The sequence below is a fragment of the Salvelinus namaycush genome, chromosome 28 (genome assembly GCF_016432855.1).
Source record: "Salvelinus namaycush isolate Seneca chromosome 28, SaNama_1.0, whole genome shotgun sequence".
NCBI classification, from domain to species: Eukaryota; Metazoa; Chordata; class Actinopteri; order Salmoniformes; family Salmonidae; genus Salvelinus; species Salvelinus namaycush.
In genome coordinates this window covers 2,539,795-2,560,213 of record NC_052334.1, presented here as the reverse complement: position 1 = coordinate 2,560,213, position 20,419 = coordinate 2,539,795, and the positions used below count along the sequence as shown (strand labels likewise).

General features: G+C 45.5%; 1 gene segment (V, D, J or C); it reads left to right on the top strand.

Annotated features, from left to right (window-relative positions):
* The first annotated feature begins 437 nt into the window (after positions 1–437).
* Positions 438–1,037, top strand: LOC120022982. The segment is given in 2 exon segments: positions 438–486; positions 676–1,037. Coding segments are annotated over 2 exon segments (411 nt in total).
* Positions 1,038–20,419: the final 19,382 nt, after the last annotated feature.

The window sequence follows — 20,419 nt, the reverse complement described above, 5'->3', positions numbered from 1 at the left end:
AAAATGTATAATATCTCCAAAGCCTGTTTTAACTTCAGACCTATTATCGCAAAACCCCATTATTTCACCCCTTCATTTCTCCCACAGCAATGGTCAACGAACCAGAAGTAGAAAATGCTGACTCATTTCCGTGTTTTAGGCTCTACAAGCTGGCGAGCTCTATAGGATAGATTATAATATGTAAAGAGCTGATGGTCTCATCATGGACTGTAGGAGGACCTCTAACTTTAATAATGTGAATGTCTCTACAGTCTGGACCACTAATTAGCATGATGTATTCAGATCATCAGTCCCTCCCACTTCACTGACATGTTGAATATGGTGGAACCTGCCGTGGTCTACTGATTGGCATCTATTCATCTATGTGACACTCCTCTTGTTTTATATACATTGATACCAGACTCTTTCCAGCACTCTCACATATAACGTGATCAAACATGTTCACATTTCTCTCCACTGTTACTGTCTCACTGCTCTGTGCTGCAGGTACAGTTTCATAATGTTTCATTTATTTAACCAGGAAAGTTAAGAACAACATTCTTATTTACAATGAAGGACTTCTCTAGTTATAGATATTGATGTTTCCAAGCATATGTTCACTTCACCTGAGTCTTGATGTATTCAGGTCTAACTGTACCTAACTCTATTGATTTCATTCTCACTGTATCCTTACAGGTCTTGTTGAGGGGAGTGAAGTCACTCAGACACCCACCATACTCTGGGAACTGAAAGACAGGGATGCTCAGATGAACTGCAGTCACACTAAGGGTCTAAGCTACTTCCAGATGTACTGGTACAGACAGCCTCCAGGAGAGGGAATGAAGCAGGTAGCCTTCACTACTCCCAATTCCAAACCTGAGTATTCAGGGGAATTCAGTAAAGACAAATTCTCAGCCAACAAGACTGTAGCTGAGAGGGGATCTTTCACAGTGAAGAAGTTGGAGGCAGGAGACAGCGGCATGTACTTCTGTGCTGTGAGTCAACACAGTGATACAGACAACAAGTACAGCTGCACAAAAACCCCAGTATTTCAATAGGATGTAATATAATATGTAAAGAGATGGTCTCATCACATACTGTAGGGGGACCTCTAACTCCCCCCTCTCTCTCTCCTCTCTCTCTATATATCCCCTTGCCCCCCCTCTCTCTCTCTCTCCCCCCCTCCCCTGCCCCCCCCCCCCTCTCTCTTTCAAAGAGCACTTTGAAATCCCTGGAAATTGATTGAAATAAGTATGTTTTCAGCTTCTGTTCTGACCTGAAGTCAGTGCAGTGTATTACTGTTCTGACCTGAAGTCAGTACAGTGTATTACTGTTCTGACCTGAAGTCAGTGCAGTGTATTACTGTTCTGACCTGAAGTCAGTGCAGTGTATTACTGTTCTGACCTGAAGTCAGTGTAGTGTATTACTGTTCTGACCTGAAGTCAGTGCAGTGTATTACTGTTCTGACCTGAAGTCAGTGCAGTGTATTACTGTTCTGACCTGAAGTCAGTGCAGTGTATTACTGTTCTGACCTCAAGTCAGTGCAGTGTATTACTGTTCTGACCTGAAGTCAGTGCAGTGTATTACTGTTCTGACCTCAAGTCAGTGCAGTGTATTACTGTTCTGACCTCAAGTCAGTGCAGTGTATTACTGTTCTGACCTGAAGTCAGCGCAGTGTATTACTGTTCTGACCTGAAGTCAGTGCAGTGTATTACTGTTCTGACCTGAAGTCAGTGCAGTGTATTACTGTTCTGACCTGAAGTCAGTGCAGTGTATTACTGTTCTGTCCTGAAGTCAGTGCAGTGTATTACTGTTCTGACCTGAAGTCAGTGCAGTGTATTACTGTTCTGACCGGAAGTCAGTGCAGTGTATTACTGTTCTGACCTGAAGTCAGTGCAGTGTATTACTGTTCTGACCTGAAGTCAGTCCAGTGTATTACTGTTCTGACCTGAAGTCAGTGCAGTGTATTACTGTTCTGACCTGAAGTCAGTGCAGTGTATTACTGTTCTGACCTGAAGTCAGTGCAGTGTATTACTGTTCTGACCTGAAGTCAGTGCAGTGTATTACTGTTCTGACCTGAAGTCAGTGCAGTGTATTACTGTTCTGACCTGAAGTCAGTGCAGTGTATTACTGTTCTGACCTGAAGTCAGTGCAGTGTATTACTGTTCTGACCTGAAGTCAGTGCAGTGTATTACTGTTCTGACCTGAAGTCAACACAGTGATGTAGATACCCTTCTCTCTTCTACAAAACCCCCTTCTGATCCTTTAGTCCATAACTGCAGTGTACATCAACACCCAGCACACCTGCTATCCACCGCTGTAGATGTCTGAGCACATGGAGGAAGTTGATATCAAACCTCTAGACCAAATAATGTGGTTGATGTTGTTGTCTTGAAGAAACGGTTCAGGTATTTCTTCAAATTACATCCTATTTCTAGTGTGATGACTGCAGAATCTATAACACAGATCAAATCTAAAGACTAAAAGAGACTTTCAATGATGTAGATACCGGTATGTTCCACAATACACCTTTAAGTTGAACAGGAGACCTGTAGGTGAACAAGGGATCTGCTTGAATATCAACACAAGTTCTGACGTCAAAGTGATGTCATTTCCTTCCCCTCCGGCAGCTCAGTTCAGCTCCCCTTCTCTATTGACTTATTCTCCTCTCCCCCCTATGGGCTCTGGTCTAAAGTAGTGCACTAGAAAGGGAATAGGGATCCATTTGGGATGCTGACATACATTTGACACTCCCACTAGATGACATCACATCTCTGACTATCTGAAAACCCTTTCTCCTTGTCCATGTGACTCTTCTCTCCAGAACCATCAACATGATCAAGCTTCTCATACATGTAGCAACTCTACCACTATGGGTGACAGGTACTAAATCCCTCATGAAAGATAGATTTACTACTGAAATATATTGCTGTCAATATGCTGAGTAATACTGTATATTTCATATTGTCTGTTTTCATCCACAGGGCTGTCACCAACAGACAAAGTTCACCAGACTCCTACTGCAATACTAAAAGGACCTGAAGATAAAGTTAATCTCACCTGCAGACACACTGATACAAGATACGACATGATACTGTGGTACCAACAGTCAGCCCAAAACACTGCTCTGAAACTCATTGGGTATGTGAGATACACCAGTCCAACGGTGGAAGATTCCTTTAAAGGGCGTTTTAATGTCAGTGGAGATGCTGCAGCTAATAAAATGGCGTATCTACATATTCCCAAAGTGACAGAAGCTGAAGACAGTGCAGTGTATTTCTGTGCTGCTAGTGAAGCACAGTGTTTCACTATACCCTCTCTCCTCTACAAAAACCCTCTCTGATCCTCTCATATAATACTGACTACAGCTCTATACACCTGCACCTGTCTTCAACCACTTCAACAACACTTTGCTATGAACCATTTGATATCAAACAGATGGTAATGATACTGTTAAGTGGCTAGTTTAGATGGTTTAGGTGCACTTCCTCAGTTCTCCACCTGGAGGGAGTGTTTCTCAACACACATTTAGCCCATGCTGGCGGTATGGGAGAGTCCTAGGATGCCTGGACCAGGGCTGTTGGTATGGGAGGGCCCTAGGGGGACTGGACCAGGGCCGGTGGTATGGAAGGGCCCTAGGGGGCCTGGACCATGGCCGGTGGTATGGGAGGGCCCTAGGGGGCCTGTGCCAGGGCCGCTGGTATGGGAGGGCCCTAGGGGGCCCTGGGCCAGGGCCTGTGGTATAGGAGGACCCTAGGGGGCCTGGACATGGTCTGGTGGTATAGGAGGACACTAAGGGTTCTGGCCCGCCCTACCGTACCTCCTTGCCCGTCCAAGTAAAATTCTACAGTTTTGATAATTTATTTTACCAAGACGCACACCAAAAGAAAGACACATCAATCTCAGATAAAGCATCCGATCGAGTGAAACAGCATCCATCTGTCTCTGTATGTGTAGACCATGTATCTGATGCTGTCTGGACAGTGAAACAGCACCCCTCTGTCTCAGTATGTGTAGGCCATGTATCTGATGCTGTCTGGACAGTGAAACAGCTCCCATCTGTCTCAACAGCTCCCACCCATCTTCCTCTTGAATTTGCAGACGTGTTGCTGTGCGTTTTGTTGCTGTGCGTTTTGTTGCCAACTTTACTTTGCTAGCTGACAACTTTACGTTTTTTTTCTTTTTAATTACCGTTTATATTTTTAGTTTTTCCATCGCAACTTTTTTCCACCGTTCAACTTTTTCACTCCGGACGCTTTATCTGGACATGGTTCGTCAGCACCTTCAACAGCCGAAGCTAAGTAGTAACATTAACATGATGTCTTCTAATTGCAGTCGCTGTACTCATAATATACAGGAGAACGATCGCCTTACGGCGAGGATAGCTGTGCTGCAAGCCCAGCTTCAGACGCAATCGTTAGGCAAGGGTAATTTCAGTGTAGGAAAGGATGAAACAGCGTCTGTGCCACCAGTAAGTACAGATAGTAACGTTAGTATAAACCCCCCCGCACAGTCCCCGCAGCCAGACAACTTTCTCATGGCTTCTGGAGGGAAATGCTGTTGGAATGCTCAACTGGAGTCGCTCATTCAGCCGACAGAAACTTTCAACCGGTTTTCCCCATTATGTAGCGAGTCGGAGTCTGAGGCTGAGTCTTCTCTTGTCTCTACTCCTCCCGCTACGGGGTCTGAGACGCCGAAGGCTCCAACCATTAGCTCTGACAAATTGAAAACCCTAGTCATTGGCGACTCCATTACCCGCAGTATTAGACTTAAAACGAATCACCCAGCGATCATACACTGTTTACCAGGGGGCAGGGCTACTGACGTTAAGGCTAATCTAAAGATGGTGCTGGCTAAAGCTAAATCTGGCGAGTGTAGAGAGTATAGAGATATTGTTATCCACGTCGGCACCAACGATGTTAGGATGAAACAGTCAGAGGTCACCAAGTGCAACATAGCTTCAGCGTGTAAATCAGCTAGAAAGATGTGTCGGCATCGAGTAATTGTCTCTGGCCCCCTCCCAGTTAGGGGGAGTGACGAGCTCTACAGCAGAGTCTCACAACTCAATCGCTGGTTGAAAACTGTTTTCTGCCCCTCGCAAAAGATAGAATTTGTAGATAATTGGCCCTCTTTCTGGGACTCACCCACAAACAGGACCAAGCCTGACCTGCTAGCTAGCTGGAGGGGTGCTCTCATCTTATCTACTAACATAGATAGGGCTCAAACTCCTCTAGCTCCACAATGAAATAGGGTGCAGGCCAGGCAGCAGGCTGTTAGCCAACCTGTCAGCTTAGTGGAGTCTGCCAATAGCACAGTCAGTGTAGTCAGCTCAGCCATCCCCATTGAGACTGTGTCTGTGCCTCGACCTAGGTTGGGCAAAACTAAACATGGCGGTGTTCGCCTTAGCAATCTCATTAGGATAAAGACCTCCTCCATTCCTGCCATTATTGAAAGAGATCGTGATACCTCACATCTCAAAATAGGGTTACTTAATGTTAGATCCCTCACTTCAAAGGCAGTCATAGTCAATGAACTAATCACTGATCATAATCTTGATGTGATTGGCCTGACTGAAACATGGCTTAAGCCTGATGAATTTACTGTGTTAAATGAGGCCTCACCTCCTGGTTACACTAGTGACCATATCCCCCGTGCATCCCGCAAAGGCGGAGGTATTGCTAACATTTACGATAGCAAATTTCAATTTACAAAAAAAAAAATGACGTTTTCGTCTTTTGAGCTTCTAGTCATGAAATCTATGCAGCCTACTCAATCACTTTTTATAGCTACTGTTTACAGGCCTCCTGGGCCATATACAGCGTTCCTCTCTGAGTTCCCTGAATTCCTATCAGACCTTGTAGTCATAGCAGATCATATTCTAATTTTTGGTGATTTTAATATTCATATGGAGAAGTCCACAGACCCACTCCAAAAGTCTTTCGGAGCCATCATCGACTCAGTGGGTTTTGTCCAACATGTCTCTGGACCTACTCACTGCCACAGTCATACTCTGGACCTAGTTTTGTCCCATGGAATAAATGTTGTAGATCTTAATGTTTTTCCACATAATCCTGGACTATCGGACCACCATTTTATTACGTTTGCAATCGCAACAAATAATCTGCTCAGACCCCAACCAAGGAGCATCAAAAGTCGTGCTATAAATTCTCAGACAACACAAAAATTCCTTGATGCCCTTCCAGACTCCTTCTGCCTACCCAAGGACGTCAGAGGACAAAAATCAGTTAACCACCTAACTGAGGAACTCAATTTAACCTTGCGCAATACCCTAGATGCAGTTGCACCCCTAAAAACGAAAAACATTTGTCATAAGAAACTAGCTCCCTGGTATACAGAAAATACCCGAGCTTTGAAGCAAGCTTCCAGAAAATTGGAACGGAAATGGCGCCACACCAAACTGGAAGTCTTCCGACTTGCTTGGAAAGACAGTACCGTGCAGTACCGAAGAGCCCTCACTGCTGCTCGATCATCCTACTTTTCCAACTTAATCGAGGAAAATAAGAACAATCCAAAATGTATTTTTGATACTGTTGCAAAGCTAACTAAAAAGCAGCATTCCCCAAGAGAGGATGGCTTTCACTTCAGCAGTAATAAATTCATGAACTTCTTTGAGGAAAAGATCATGACCATTAGAAAGCAAATTACGGACTCCTCTTTGAATCTGCGTATTCCTCCAGGGCTTAGCTGTCCTGGATCTGCACAGCTCTGCAAGGGCCTGGGATCGGGAGAGACACTTAAGTGTTTTAGTACTATATCTCTTGACACAATGATGAAAATAATCATGGCCTCTAAACCTTCAAGCTGCATACTGGATCCTATTCCTACTAAACTACTGAAAGAGCTGCTTCCTGTGCTTGGCCCTCCTATGTTGAACATAATAAACAGCTCTCTATCCACCGGATGTGTACCAAACTCACTAAAAGTGGCAGTAATAAAGCCTCTCTTGAAAAAGCCAAACCTTGACCCGGAAAATATAAAAAACTATCGGCCTATATCGAATCTTCCATTCCTCTCAAAAATTTTAGAAAAAGCTGTTGCGCAGCAACTCACTGCCTTCCTGAAGACAAACAATGTATACGAAATGCTTCAGTCTGGTTTTAGACCCCATCATAGCACTGAGACTGCACTTGTGAAGGTGGTAAATGACCTTTTAATGGCGTCAGACCGAGGCTCTGCATCTGTCCTCGTGCTACTAGACCTTAGTGCTGCCTTTGACACCATCGATCAGGACATTCTTTTGGAGAGACTGGAAACCCAAATTGGTCTACACGGACAAGTTCTGGCCTGGTTTAGATCTTACCTGTCGGAAAGATATCAGTTTGTCTCTGTGAATGGTTTGTCCTCTGACAAATCAACTGTACATTTCGGTGTTCCTCAAGGTTCCGTTTTAGGACCACTATTGTTTTCACTATATATTTTACCTCTTGGGGATGTTATTCGAAAACATAATGTTAACTTTCACTGCTATGCGGATGTAACACAGCTGTACATTTCAATGAAACATGGTGAATCCCCAAAATTGCCCTCGCTAGAAGCCTGTGTTTCAGACATAAGGAAGTGGATGGCTGAAAACTTTCTACTTTTAAACTCGGACAAAACAGAGATGCTTGTTCTAGGTCCCAAGAAACAAAGAGATCTTCTGTTAAATCTGACAATTAATCTTGATGGTTGTAAAGTCGTCTCAAATAAAACTGTGAAGGACCTCGGCGTTACTCTTGACCCTGATCTCTCTTTTGACGAACATATCAAGACTGTTTCAAGGACAGCTTTTTTTCATCTACGTAACATTGCAAAAATCAGAAATTTTCTGTCCAAAAATGATGCAGAAAAATGTATCCATGCATTTGTTACTTCTAGGTTAGACTACTGCAATGCTCTACTTTCCGGCTACCCGGATAAAGCACTAAATAAACTTCAGTTAGTGCTAAATACGGCTGCTAGAATCCTGACTAGAACCAAGAAATTTGATCATATTACTCCAGTGCTAGCTTCCCTACACTGGCTTCCTGTTAAGGCAAGGGCTGATTTCAAGGTTTTACTGTTAACCTATAAAGCGTTACATGGGCTTGCTCCTACCTGTCTTTCCGAGTTGGTCCTGCCGTACATACCTATACGTACGCTACGGTCACAAGACGCAGGCCTCCTAATTGTCCCTAAAATTTCTAAGCAAACAGCGGGAGGCAGGGCTTTCTCCTATAGATCTCCATTTTTATGGAACGGTCTGCCTACCCATGTGAGAGACGCAGACTCGGTCTCAACCTTTAAGTCTTTACTGAAGACTTATCTCTTCAGTAGGTCATATGATTGAGTGTAGTCTGGCCCAGGAGTGTGAAGGTGAACGGAAAGGCTCTGGAGCAACGAACCGCCCTTGCTGTCTCTGCCTGGCCGGTTCCCCTCTCTCCACTGGGATTCTCTGCCTCTAACCCTATTACAGGGGCTGAGTCACTGGCTTACTGGTGCTCTTTCATGCCGTCCCTAGGAGGGGTGCGTCACTTGAGTGGGTTGAGTTACTGACGTGATCTTCCTGTCTGGGTTGGCGCCCCCCCTTGGTTTGTGCTGTGGTGGAGATCTTTGTGGGCTATACTCGGCCTTGTCTCAGGATTGTAAGTTGGTGGTTGAAGGTATCCCTCTAGTGGTGCGGGGGCTGTGCTTTGGCAAAGTGGGTGGGGTTATATCCTTCCTGTTTGGCCCTGTCCGGGGGTATCTTCGGATGGGGCCACAGTGTCTCCTGACCGCTCCTGTCTCAGCCTCCAGTATTTATGCTGCAGTAGTTTATGTGTCGGGGGGCTAGGGTCAGTTGGTTATACCTGGAGTACTTCTCCTGTCTTATCCAGTGTCCTGTGTGAATTTAAGTATGCTCTCTCTAATTCTCTTGTTCTCTCTTTCTTTCTCTCTCTCTGAGAACCTGAGCACTAGGACCATACGTCACGGCAAACCGGGCATGATGACTCCTTGCTGTCCCCAGTCCACCTGGCCTTGCTGCTGTTCCAGTTTCAACTGCTCTGCCTGCGGTTATGGAACCCCTACCTGTCCCAGACCTGCTGCTTTCAACTCTTAATGATCGGCTATGAAAAGCCAACTGACTTTTATTCCTGATTATTATTTGACCATGCTTGTCATTTATGAACATTTTGAAAATATTGGCTCTCTCTAATTCTCTCCTTCTCTCTTTCTTTCTCTCTCTCGGAGGACCTGAGCCCTAGGACCATACGTCAGGACTACCGGGCATGATGACTCCTTGCTGTCCCCAGTCCGCTTGGCCTTGCTGCTATTCCAGTTTCAACTGTTCTGCCTGCGGTTATGGAACCCCTACCTGTCCCAGACCTGCTGTTTTCAACTCTTAATGATCGGCTATGAAAAGCCAACTGACTTTTATTCCTGATTATTATTTGACCATGCTTGTCATTTATTAACATTTTGAAAATCTTGGCTCTCTCTAATTTTCTCCTTCTCTCTTTCTTTCTCTCTCTCGGAGGACCTGAGCCCTAGGACCATACGTCAGGACTACCGGGCATGATGACTCCTTGCTGTCCCCAGTCCACCTGGCCTTGCTGCTATTCCAGTTTCAACTGTTCTGCCTGCGGTTATGGAACCGCCACCTGTCCCAGACCTGCTGTTTTCAACTCTTAATGATCGGCTATGAAAAGCCAACTGAAAATTATTCATGATTATTATTTGACCATGCTTGTCACTTATGAACATTTTGAACATCTTGGCATAGTTCTGTTATAATCTCCACCCGGCACAGCCAGAAGAGGACTGGCCACCCCTCATAGCCTGGTTCCTCTCTAGGTTTCTTCCTAGGTTTTGGCCTTTCTAGGGAGTTTTTCCTAGCCACCGTGCTTCTACACCTGCATTGCTTGCTGTTTGGGGTTTTAGGCTGGGTTTCTGTACAGCACGCCGAGATATTAGCTGATGTACGAAGGGCTATATAAAATAAACTTGATTGATTGATTGATCTGTCTCAGTATGTGTAGACCATGTATCTGATGCTGTCTGGACAGTGAAACAGCACCTCTCTGTCTCAGTATGTGTAGACCATGTATCTGATGCTGTCTGGACAGTGAAACAGCACCCCTCTGTCTCAGTATGTGTAGACCATGTATCTGATGCTGTCTGGACAGTGAAACAGCTCCCATCTGTCTCTCTATGTGTAGACCATGTATCTGATGCTGTCTGGACAGTGAAACAGCACCTCTCTGTCTCAGTATGTGTAGACCATGTATCTGATGCTGTCAGGACAGTGAAACAGCTCCCATCTGTCTCTCTATGTGTAGACCATGTATCTGATGCTGTCTGGACAGGGAAACAGCTCCCCTCTGTCTCCGTATGTGTAGACCATGTATCTGATGCTGTCTGGACAGTGAAACAGCTCCCCTCTGTCTCCGTATGTGTAGACCATGTATCTGATGCTGTCTGGACAGTGAAACAGCTCCCCTCTGTCTCAGTATGCGTAGGCCATGTATCTGATGCTGTCTGGACAGTGAAACAGCTCCCATCTGTCTCTCTATGTGTAGACCATGTATCTGATGCTGTCTGGACAGTGAAACAGCTCCCCTCTGTCTCAGTATGCGTAGGCCATGTATCTGATGCTGTCTGGACAGTGAAACAGCTCCTCTCTGTCTCAGTATGTGTAGGCCATGTATCTGATGCTGTCTGGACAGTGAAACAGCTCCCCTCTGTCTCAGTATGTGTAGGCCATGTATCTGATGCTGTCTGGACAGGGAAACAGCTCCCATCTGTCTCAGTATATGTAGACCATGTATCTGATGCTGTCTGGACAGTGAAACAGCTCCCCTCTGTCTCAGTATGCGTAGGCCATGTATCTGATGCTGTCTGGACAGTGAAACAGCTCCCATCTGTCTCAGTATATGTAGACCATGTATCTGATGCTGTCTGGACAGTGAAACAGCTCCCCTCTGTCTCAGTATGTGTAGACCATCTGATGCTGTCTGGACAGTGAAATCAAATCAAATTACATTTATTTATAAAGCCCTTCTTACATCAGCTGATATCTCAAAGTGCTGTACAGAAACCCAGCATAAAACCCCAAACAGCAAGCAATGCAGGTGTAGAAGCACGGTGGCTAGGAAAACCTCCCTAGAAAGGCCAGAACCGAGGAAGAAACCTAGAGAGGAAGCAGGCCATGAGGGGTGGCCAGTCCTCTTCTGGCTGTGCCGGGTGGCTATTATAACAGAACATTGCCAAGATGTTCAACTTTTCATAGGTAACCAGCAGGGTCAAATAATAATAATCACAGTGGATGTCGAGGGTGCAACAGGTCAGCACCTCAGGAGTAAATGTTAGTTGGATTTTCATAGCCGATCACTCAGAGTATCTCTACCGCTCCAGCTGTCTCTAGAGAGTTGTAAACAGCAGGTCTGGGACAGGTAGCACGTCCGGTGAACAGGTCAGGATTCCATAGCCGCAGGCAGAACAGTTGAAACTGGAGCAGCAGCACGGCCAGGTGGACTGGGGACAGCAAGGAGTCATCAGGAAACAGCTCCTCTCTGTCTCAGTATGTGTAGACCATGTATCTGATGCAGGATGAACAGTCTGTAACAGTTTGGGTCTAGAGTGTCACCCCCTTTGAAGAGGGGGATGAACGCGGCAGCTTTCCAATCTTTGGAGATCTCAGACGATATGAAAGAGAGGTTGAATAGGCTAGTAATAGGGGTTTCAACAATTTCGGCAGATCATTTTAGAAAGAGAGGGTCCAGATTGTCTAGCTCAGCTGATATGTAAGGATCCAGATTTTGCAGCTCTTTCAGAACATCAGCTGTCTGGATTTGGGTGAAGGAGAAGCGGGGGTGTCACGTTCTGACCATAGTTCTTTTGTATTTTCTTTGTTTTAGTGTGGTCAGGGCGTGAGTTGGGTGGGTTATCTATGTTTTGTGTTTCTATGTTGGGTTTGTCGTTTGGCCTGATATGGTTCTCAATCAGAGGCAGGTGTTTGTCATTGTCTCTGATTGGGAACCATATTTAGGTAGCCTGTTTTGTCTTTTGGTTTGTGGGTGTTTGTCTTCCGTGTCAGTGTTTGTCGCCACACGGTACTGTTTCGTTTGTTCATCGTTTATTGTTTTGTTTAGTGTTCTGAGTTTGAATTAAACATCATCATGAACACTTACCACGCTGCGCTTTGGTCCGATCCTTCTACCACCACAGACGATCGTTACAGGGGGGTACTTGGGTAAGTTGCTGCAGGGGGTGCTGAGATGTTGGCCGGGGTTGGGGTAGCCAGGTGGAAAGCATGGCCAGCCGTAGAAAAATGCGTATTGAAACTATCGATTATCGTAGATTTATCGGTCATGACAGTGTTTCCTATCCTCAGTGCAGTGGGCAGCTGGAAGGAGGTGCTCTTATTCTCCATGGACTTTACAGTGTCCCAAAACTTTTTGGAATTAGTGCAACAGGATGCACATTTCTGTTTGAAAAAGATATACTTAACTTTCCTAACTGACTGAGTATATTGGTTCCTAACTTCCCTGAAAAGTTGCATATCGCAAGGGCTATTCAATGCTAATGTAGAACGCCACAGGAGGTTTTTGTGCTGGTCAAGGGCAGTCAAGTCTGGGGTGAACCAAGGGCAATATCTGTTCCTAGTTCTACATTTTTTGAATGGGGCATGCTTATTTAAGATGGTGAGGAAAGCACTTTTGAAGAGCAACCAGGCATCTTCTACTGACGGGATGAGGTCAATATCCTTCCAGGATACCCGGGTCAGGTCTATTAGAAAGGTCTTCTCGCTGAAGTGTTTCAGGGAGCGTTTGACAGTGATGAGGGGTGGTCGTTTGACTGCGGACCCATTAGGCACGCAGGCAATGAGGCAGTGATTGCTGAGATCCTGGTTGAAGACAGCAGAGGTGTATTTAGAGGACAAGTTGGTCAGGATGATATCTAAGAGGGTGCCCATTTTTACGGATTTATGGCTGTACGTGGTGGGTTCCTTGATAATTTGTGTGAGATTGAGGGCATCTAGCTTAGATTGTAAGACGGCCGGGGTGTTAAGCATGTCCCAGTTTAGGTCACCTAACAGTACGAACTCTGAAGATATATGGGGGGCGATCAATTCACATATGGTGTCCAGGGCACAGCTGGGGGCTGAAGGGGGTCTATAACAAGCGGCAACGGTGAGAGACTTTTTAAAAGTAGGAGCTGGAATTGTTTGGGTACAGACCTGGATAGTATGACAGAACTCTGCAGTCTCTCTGCTGTAGATTGCAACTCTGCTCCCTTTGGCAGTTCTATCTTGGCGGAAAATGTTATAGCTATGGATAGAAATTTCAGGATTTTTGGTGGCCTTCCTAAGCCAGGATTCAGACATGGCTAGGACATCCGGTTTGGCGGAGTGTGCTAAAGCAGTGAATAAAATAAACTTAGGGAGAAGGCTTCTGATGTTAACATGCATGAAACCAAGGCTTTTACGGTTACAGAAGTCAACAAATGAGAGCGCCTGGGGAATGGGAGTGATGCTGGGGGCTGCAGGGTCTGAGTTAACTTCTTATGGCTGCAGGGGCAGTATTGAGTAGCTTGGATGAAAGGTGCACAGAGGTGCCCAGAGTAAACGGCCTGCTCCTATGTCATAGTTGCTTATATATGCATAGTATTATTAGTATTGGATAGAAAACACTCTGAAGTTTCTAAAACTGTTTGAATTATGTCTGTGAGTATAACAGAACTCACATGGCAGGCAAAAACCTGAGAAGTGCCACTTCCTGTTTGTATTTTTTCTGGGGGTGCCAGATTTTCAACCAAGCTCTCATTGAAATTACAGCGAGATATTGATGGGGTTTCACTTCCTACGGCTTCACCTAGATGTCAACAGTCAATAGAACTTTGTCTGATGACTCTAATGTGAAGGGGGGCCGAAGGAGACATGCATTAGTGACCACTGCCAGGAGGTGATCACGCATTGAAGAGCCGCGTTCACGTGAGAGGGAGCTCCGTTCCTTCGGTGAACTGAAGTCGATGAAATTCTCCGGTTGGAACGTTATTCAAGATGTATGTTAACAACATTCTAAAGATTGATTCAGTACATCTTTTGACATGTTTCTACTGACTGTAACGGAACTTTTGGACATTTCGTCACATTATAGTGGACGGTAGTGGACGCGCTTTGGGTTGGGCGTTTGGTAAACATGTCCAAAGTAGCTAATTGGACATAAATAACGGACATTATCGAACAAATCAAGCATTTATTGTGGACCTGGGATTCCTAGGACTGCATTCTGATGAAGATCATCAAAGGTAAGGGAATATTTATCATGTAATTTCTGGTTTCTGTTGACTCCAACATGGCGGCTAATTTGACTATTGTTCTGAGCTCCGTCTCAGATTATTGCATGGTTTATTTATCCAAAGTTTTTTTTAAATCTGACACAGCGGTTTCATTAACGAGAGGTATATCTATAATTCCATGTGTATAACTTGTATTATCATCTACATTTATGATGAGTATTTCTGTTGAAACTATGTGGCTATGCAAAATCACTTGATGTTTTTGCAACTAGTGAATCTAACGCGCCAATGTAAACTCAGATTTTTTTATATAAATATTAACTTTATCAAACAAAACATGCATGTATTGTGTAACATGAAGTCCTATGAGTGTCATCTGATGAAGATAATCAAAGGTTAGTGATTCATTTTCTCTATTTCTGGATTTTGTGAAAGCTATCTTTCGCTGGAAAAATGGCTGTGCTTATTGTGGTTTTGTGGTGACCTAACATAATCGTTTGTAGTGCTTTCGCTGAAAAGCATATTTGAAATCGGACACTTTGGTGGGATTAACAACAGTACTACGTCATACTGAGAGAGATTTTACCACAGTACTACGTCATACTCAAAGAGAGACTTTACCACAGTACTACGTCATACTCAAAGAGAGACTTTACCACAGTACTACGTCATACTGAGAGAGACTTTACCACAGTACTACGTCATACTGAGAGAGACTTTACCACAGTACTACGTCATACTGAGAGAGACTTTACCATAGTACTACGTCATACTGAGAGAGACTTTACCACAGTACTACCTCATACTGAGAGAGACTTTACCACAGTACTACGTCATACTGAGAGACTTTACCACAGTACTACGTCATACTGAGAGAGACTTTACCACAGTACTACGTCATACTGAGAGAGACTTTACCACAGTACTACGTCATACTGAGAAAGACTTTACCACAGTTCTACGTCATACTGAGAGAGACTTTACCACAGTACTACGTCATACTGAGAGAGACTTTGCCATAGTACTACGTCATAACGGACATATTTCTGCCTGATGGAACGCCAAAAACTCAGATACACATTAAAACCTGAAATGACCGAGGGAATCAATAGAAAATCTCTAAGAGATCGACAAAAATAATATAAAATTCTAAACGGGTAAAAATTTCCTTTAACCATCAATCAACTACCTCCTGATAACAGTGCATCAGATCTCCCTCTCTGCTCTACTAAACCCTGCTTCCTGTCCCACATAGACTCCTCCTGCAGGGTTCATCTCAGGTCTCTGATGTTTTAGATGTTCTCATAAGGAGTCAGCATCCCTCTATTAGATCACTGAGATGAGTTGATGAGAAGCCACTTCTAATTCATGTGGACTGGTTTGTCTGTCTCATTCTGTCTCCTTAACAGTGAGTCAACATGATCACAATTCTTATCTCCATCACCATGGGTTACACAGCCTGGGCTGCAGGTATTCAGATCACTGATTTCATCAACTACTAATATCCTCATTTGATTAGTTTTCATGTTTCAAGTGAATATGTTTCTTTATATGTTGTTTCACCTCTTTCTGTCTCTCTCTCTCTCTTTCTCTCTCTCTCTCTGTCTCTCTCTCCAGGTTCTTCTCTCAGTAGCCAGGTTTACCAGAGACCTGCAGACCTGTACAAGAACCAGGGAGAGTTGGCTAAGACCGAGTGTTCACATAGTATATCAGGCTATGATCGTATCCTCTGGTACAAGCAATCCAACTACAGAGAATTAATGCTATTAGGATACATGATAGGGAAAACTGGATATCCTGAGGCTGGATTTGATATAGAAGGAGATGCTAATGCAGGTGGTACCAGCACCTTAACCATCAATCAACTAACTCCAAATAGCAGTGCTGTGTATTACTGTGCTGCTAGTTTACACAGTGCATCAGATCTCCCTCTCTGCTCTACAAAAACCTCCTCCCTGGTGTACTGTAGACTAATCACACCTGTATTAACATCACACTGTATCTGACTCTGATTCAATGCCAAAACACTCACCAGCTGCTCTAACAGAAATGGGAGGTTCCCTCTGATATACAGGAGACCATGATACAGTATGGTATGATATCATGTCTTTCCTGTAGGGGGAGTTACAGCTCAACAAATCAATGTGGACTCACCAGACACAGTACCACAGTAAACTATGGTGTGTAGTAAGGAGTCTGAGAGCTGAAGATCCATGTCCTTTTGAATGTTCATCTTGACTCAGTGTTAAACTAAGAATCTTTCACTGTTGGATATTATTCACCTATGAACGTGTATCTCTCATTATTCTGGAACACAGATTAGATACCGTCTAAAATAATCTATAATTCCATACAGTTCCTGAATGTAGTTATAACAAACAGGTCTCTCTCTCCTCTTCTGTAACAGGTGAACTGCTCTGTTCCAGCGTTCTTCAGTCTCCATCTTCAGTATTTCAGAGTTCTGGAGAAACTGCTGTCCTGTTCACACACTCTCCCCAGCTACAACACCATACTGTGGTATCAGCAGGTGGAACACACTCTCCCCAGCTACAACACCATACTGTGGTATCAGCAGGTGGAACACACTCTCCCCAGCTACAACACCATACTGTGGTATCAGCAGGTGGAACACACTCTCCCCAGCTACAACACCATACTGTGGTATCAGCAGGTGGAACACACTCTCCCCAGCTACAACACCATACTGTGGTATCAGCAGGTGGAACACACTCTCCCCAGCTACAACACCGTACTGTGGTATCAGCAGGTGGAACACACTCTCCCCAGCTACAACACCATACTGTGGTATCAGCAGGTGGAACACACTCTCCCCAGCTACAACACCATACTGTGGTATCAGCAGGTGGAACACACTCTCCCCAGCTACAACACCATACTGTGGTATCAGCAGGTGGAACACACTCTCCCCAGCTACAACACCATACTGTGGTATCAGCAGGTGGAACACACTCTCCCCAGCTACAACACCATACTGTGGTATCAGCAGGTGGAACACTCTCCCCAGCTACAACACCATACTGTGGTATCAGCAGGTGGAACACACTCTCCCCAGCTACAACACCATACTGTGGTATCAGCAGGTGGAACACACTCTCCCCAGCTACAACACCATACTGTGGTATCAGCAGGGGGAACACACTCTCCCCAGCTACAACACCATACTGTGGTATCAGCAGGTGGAACACACTCTCTCCAGCTACAACACCATACTGTGGTATCAGCAGGTGGAACACACTCTCCCCAGCTACAACACCATACTGTGGTATCAGCAGGTGGAACACACTCTCCCCAGCTACAACACCATACTGTGGTATCAGCAGGTGGAACACACTCTCCCCAGCTACAACACCATACCGTGGTATCAGCAGGTGGAACACACTCTCCCCAGCTACAACACCATACTGTGGTATCAGCAGGTGGAACACACTCTCCCCAGCTACAACACCATACTGTGGTATCAGCAGGTGGAACACACTCTCCCCAGCTACAACACCATACTGTGGTATCAGCAGGTGGAACACACTCTCCCCAGCTACAACACCATACTGTGGTATCAGCAGGTGGAACACACTCTCCCCAGCTACAACACCATACTGTGGTATCAGCAGGTGGAACACACTCTCCCCAGCTACAACACCATACTGTGGTATCAGCAGGTGGAACACACTCTCCCCAGCTACAACACCATACTGTGGTATCAGCAGGTGGAACACACTCTCCCCAGCTACAACACCATACTGTGGTATCAGCAGGTGGAACACACTCTCCCCAGCTACAACACCATACTGTGGTATCAGCAGGTGGAACACACTCTCCCCAGCTACAACACCATACTGTGGTATCAGCAGGTGGAACACTCTCCCCAGCTACAACACCATACTGTGGTATCAGCAGGTGGAACACACTCTCCCCAGCTACAACACCATACTGTGGTATCAGCAGGTGGAACACACTCTCCCCAGCTACAACACCATACTGTGGTATCAGCAGGTGGAACACACTCTCCCCAGCTACAACACCATACTGTGGTATCAGCAGGTGGAACACACTCTCCCCAGCTACAACACCATACCGTGGTATCAGCAGGTGGAACACACTCTCCCCAGCTACAACACCATACTGTGGTATCAGCAGGTGGAACACACTCTCCCCAGCTACAACACCATACTGTGGTATCAGCAGGTGGAACACACTCTCCCCAGCTACAACACCATACCGTGGTATCAGCAGGTGGAACACACTCTCCCCAGCTACAACACCATACTGTGGTATCAGCAGGTGGAACACACTCTCCCCAGCTACAACACCATACTGTGGTATCAGCAGGTGGAACACACTCTCCCCAGCTACAACACCATACTGTGGTATCAGCAGGTGGAACACACTCTCCCCAGCTACAACACCATACTGTGGTATCAGCAGGTGGAACACACTCTCCCCAGCTACAACACCATACTGTGGTATCAGCAGGTGGAACACACTCTCCCCAGCTACAACACCATACTGTGGTATCAGCAGGTGGAACACACTCTCCCCAGCTACAACACCATACTGTGGTATCAGCAGGTGGAACACACTCTCCCCAGCTACAACACCATACTGTGGTATCAGCAGGTGGAACACACTCTCCCCAGCTACAACACCATACTGTGGTATCAGCAGGTGGAACACACTCTCCCCAGCTACAACACCATACTGTGGTATCAGCAGGTGGAACACTCTCCCCAGCTACAACACCATACTGTGGTATCAGCAGGTGGAACACACTCTCCCCAGCTACAACACCATACTGTGGTATCAGCAGGTGGAACACACTCTCCCCAGCTACAACACCATACTGTGGTATCAGCAGGTGGAACACACTCTCCCCAGCTACAACACCATACTGTGGTATCAGCAGGTGGAACACACTCTCCCCAGCTACAACACCATACTGTGGTATCAGCAGGTGGAACACACTCTCCCCAGCTACAACACCATACTGTGGTATCAGCAGGTGGAACACACTCTCCCCAGCTACAACACCATACTGTGGTATCAGCAGGTGGAACACACTCTCCCCAGCTACAACACCATACTGTGGTATCAGCAGGTGGAACACACTCTCCCCAGCTACAACACCATACTGTGGTATCAGTAGGTGGAACACACTCTCCCCAGCTACAACACCATACTGTGGTATCAGCAGGGGGAACACACTCTCCCCAGCTACAACACCATACTGTGGTATCAGCAGGTGGAACACACTCTCCCCAGCTACAACACCATACTGTGGTATCAGCAGGTGGAACACTCTCCCCAGCTACAACACCATACTGTGGTATCAGCAGGTGGAACACACTCTCCCCAGCTACAACACCATACTGTGGTATCAGCAGGTGGAACACACTCTCCCCAGCTACAACACCATACTGTGGTATCAGCAGGTGGAACACACTCTCCCCAGCTACAACACCATACTGTGGTATCAGCAGGTGGAACACACTCTCCCCAGCTACAACACCATACTGTGGTATCAGCAGGTGGAACACACTCTCCCCAGCTACACCACCGTACTGTGGTATCAGCAGGTGGAACACACTCTCCCCAGCTACAACACCATACTGTGGTATCAGCAGGTGGAACACACTCTCCCCAGCTACAACACCATACTGTGGTATCAGCAGGTGGAACACACTCTCCCCAGCTACAACACCATACTGTGGTATCAGCAGGTGGAACACACTCTCCCCAGCTACAACACCATACTGTGGTATCAGCAGGTGGAACATACAGTCTCAGACGTTGTTCCACGTAATGGAACCCAATTATTGTTTTAGATGACATTACCTTCTTGGTTAAATTCACTGGTGTTTCCCAAATGATAAAATGTATTTATAATAATTATAAATGGTTAAAAACATCTCCCATTCAACTATTCATACCTCTGCTCCAAATATCCCACATGCAGCCCTTACAGCCGCTCTAGCCCAGCGGGCACCACTCACTTTCACCCGTTCACCAGTAGTTATTACATTGACTAAAATACCATGCTATTGTTTGAGGAGAGTCCACAACAACAAAACACTTTTATCAGGGCAACTGGTTTGATACATTCACCTCTGAAGGTAAATAATGTACTTACATTCAGTAATTTTGCTCTGATGTGTCATCCTGAGGG